The sequence below is a fragment of the Terrapene carolina genome, unplaced genomic scaffold (assembly GCF_002925995.2).
Source record: "Terrapene carolina triunguis isolate 2854851 unplaced genomic scaffold, T_m_triunguis-2.0 Scaffold23427, whole genome shotgun sequence".
Classification (NCBI taxonomy): Eukaryota; Metazoa; Chordata; order Testudines; family Emydidae; genus Terrapene; species Terrapene triunguis.
The window spans coordinates 1075-2903 of NW_020687778.1; the positions used below are offsets into that span (position 1 = coordinate 1075).

General features: G+C 70.2%; 1 protein-coding gene across 1 annotated transcript; it reads right to left on the reverse strand.

The window, feature by feature from the left end:
* Positions 1-458: 458 nt before the first annotated feature.
* Positions 459-1756, reverse strand: LOC113408744 (5-aminolevulinate synthase, erythroid-specific, mitochondrial-like; the record flags this gene model as incomplete). The annotated part of the gene is made up of 3 exons (XM_026662143.2): positions 459-684; positions 916-1078; positions 1488-1756. Coding segments are annotated over 3 exons (596 nt in total), but the record flags the coding sequence as incomplete, so codon positions are not given.
* Positions 1757-1829: the final 73 nt, after the last annotated feature.

Genomic DNA, 1829 nt, shown 5'->3' on the forward strand with positions numbered 1-1829 from the left:
CAGGACTCCTGGGTTCTCTCCCCGGCTCTGGGAGGGGAGTGGGGTCTAGTGGTTAGAGCAGGGGGGGCTGGGAGCCAGGACTCCTGGGTTCTCTCCCCGGCTCTGGGAGGGGAGTGGGGTCTAGTGGTTAGAGCAGGGGGGGCTGGGAGCCAGGACTCCTGGGTTCTCTCCCCGGCTCTGGGAGGGGAGTGGGGTCTAGTGGTTAGAGCAGGGGGGGCTGGGAGCCAGGACTCCTGGGTTCTCTCCCCGGCTCTGGGAGGGGAGTGGGGTCTGGTGGTTAGAGCAGGGGGGGCTGGGAGCCAGGACTCCTGGGTTCTCTCCCTGGCTCTGGGAGGGGAGCAGTGGGGGGACGGGTGCCCGGATGCCTGGGTTCCACGCAGTCAGGGACACAGACACAAGCTGAACGGGTTTTATTTAGAGCCCTTGTCAGGTCGCGCCGGGGTGGTCTGTCCGTCCGTCCGTCCCACGCCGGGGGGTCCATCTGTCCGTCCGTCCCAAGCCGGGGGGGTCCGTCCCGGGCTCAGGCGCTGCTGGTGAGGCACTGGGCCCCCAGGCTGCCGAAGGAATCTCTCTCCCACTCGCTCATGAGGGCGAAGTGCAGGGGCCGCTGGCAGAAGTGGCAGGCGGAGGACGCGGGGGGCTGCAGGGGGAGCCCCACGTCCTGCCAGCCCTGCACCAGCCGCTCTGTGGGGGAGATGGGGTGAGACCTCTGTGCCCCCCCCGGTACCCTCCCAGCCCCTCACTGCACCAGCTGTAGGGGGGGACTGGCGTGTGACCCCGACCTCTGTCCCCAGCCCCCCCCCCCACTGCCCCAATCTCCCCTCCCCCCGGGATCTTCATCCTTCACTGACTGACCCCCCAAGTGCCCCCTCCCAGCCCCCCCTCCCGTTTAGCCCCCCAGCCCGCTGCCCTCACCCACAAAGTAGTCCATCATGAGGGGCGTGTGGTGGGGGGAGGGCGCCAGGCGCAGCAGCTCTTCGCCCCGGGGCACCGTGGGGTAGTTGATGGCCTGGACGTAGATGTTGTGCTGGGACAGGAGAAGGTCGCAGAGCCGGGAGTTCAGGGCCGCGTCGCCCACCTGCAGGGGGGAGGAACCAGAGAGACAAGGGTGGGACCCAGGAGTCCGGGAAATACCTCCTCCCCCCTCCACACCCCACACACATACACCTCCAACCCACCAGCCCCCACTCCCCTCCTGGTGTCCTGGCTCCCAGCCCCCGCTGCTCTAACCACCAGACCCCACTCCCCTCCCAGAGCCGGGGAGAGAACCCAGGAGTCCGGCTCCCAGCCCCCCCGCTCTAACCACCAGACCCCACTCCCCTCCCAGAGCCGGGGAGAGAACCCAGGAGTCCGGCTCCCAGCCCCCCCCCGCTCTAACCACCAGACCCCACTCCCCTCCCAGAGCCGGGGAGAGGACCCAGGAGTCCTGGCTCCCAGAACGCCCCTGCTCAAGCCCCCGCCCCAAGGACCCAGGCGTCCGGCCGTACCCGGATGGGGATGATGTGGCTGGGGCAGCTGACGACGGGCAGCCCGGCGTCCATCAGCAGCTGCCGCATGTGCTTGACGTTGCGCTGGTGGGCCCGGCGCAGCCCCCGGCCCTCGGGGCCGGCCAGCACCCGCAGGGAGGCCAGGGCGCCGGCCAGCACCGGCGGGGGCAGCGAGGTGGTGAAGATGAAGCCGGCCGCGTAGGAGCGAACCGTGTCCACCAGCGCCGCCGTGCTGGCAATGTACCCCCCCACGCAGCCGAAGGCCTTCCCTGGGGGGGGAGAGCGGGGTGAGACAGGGCCTGCCGGGGAGACCCCCAAGCCCCACAGCACCCCCTAGTGCCC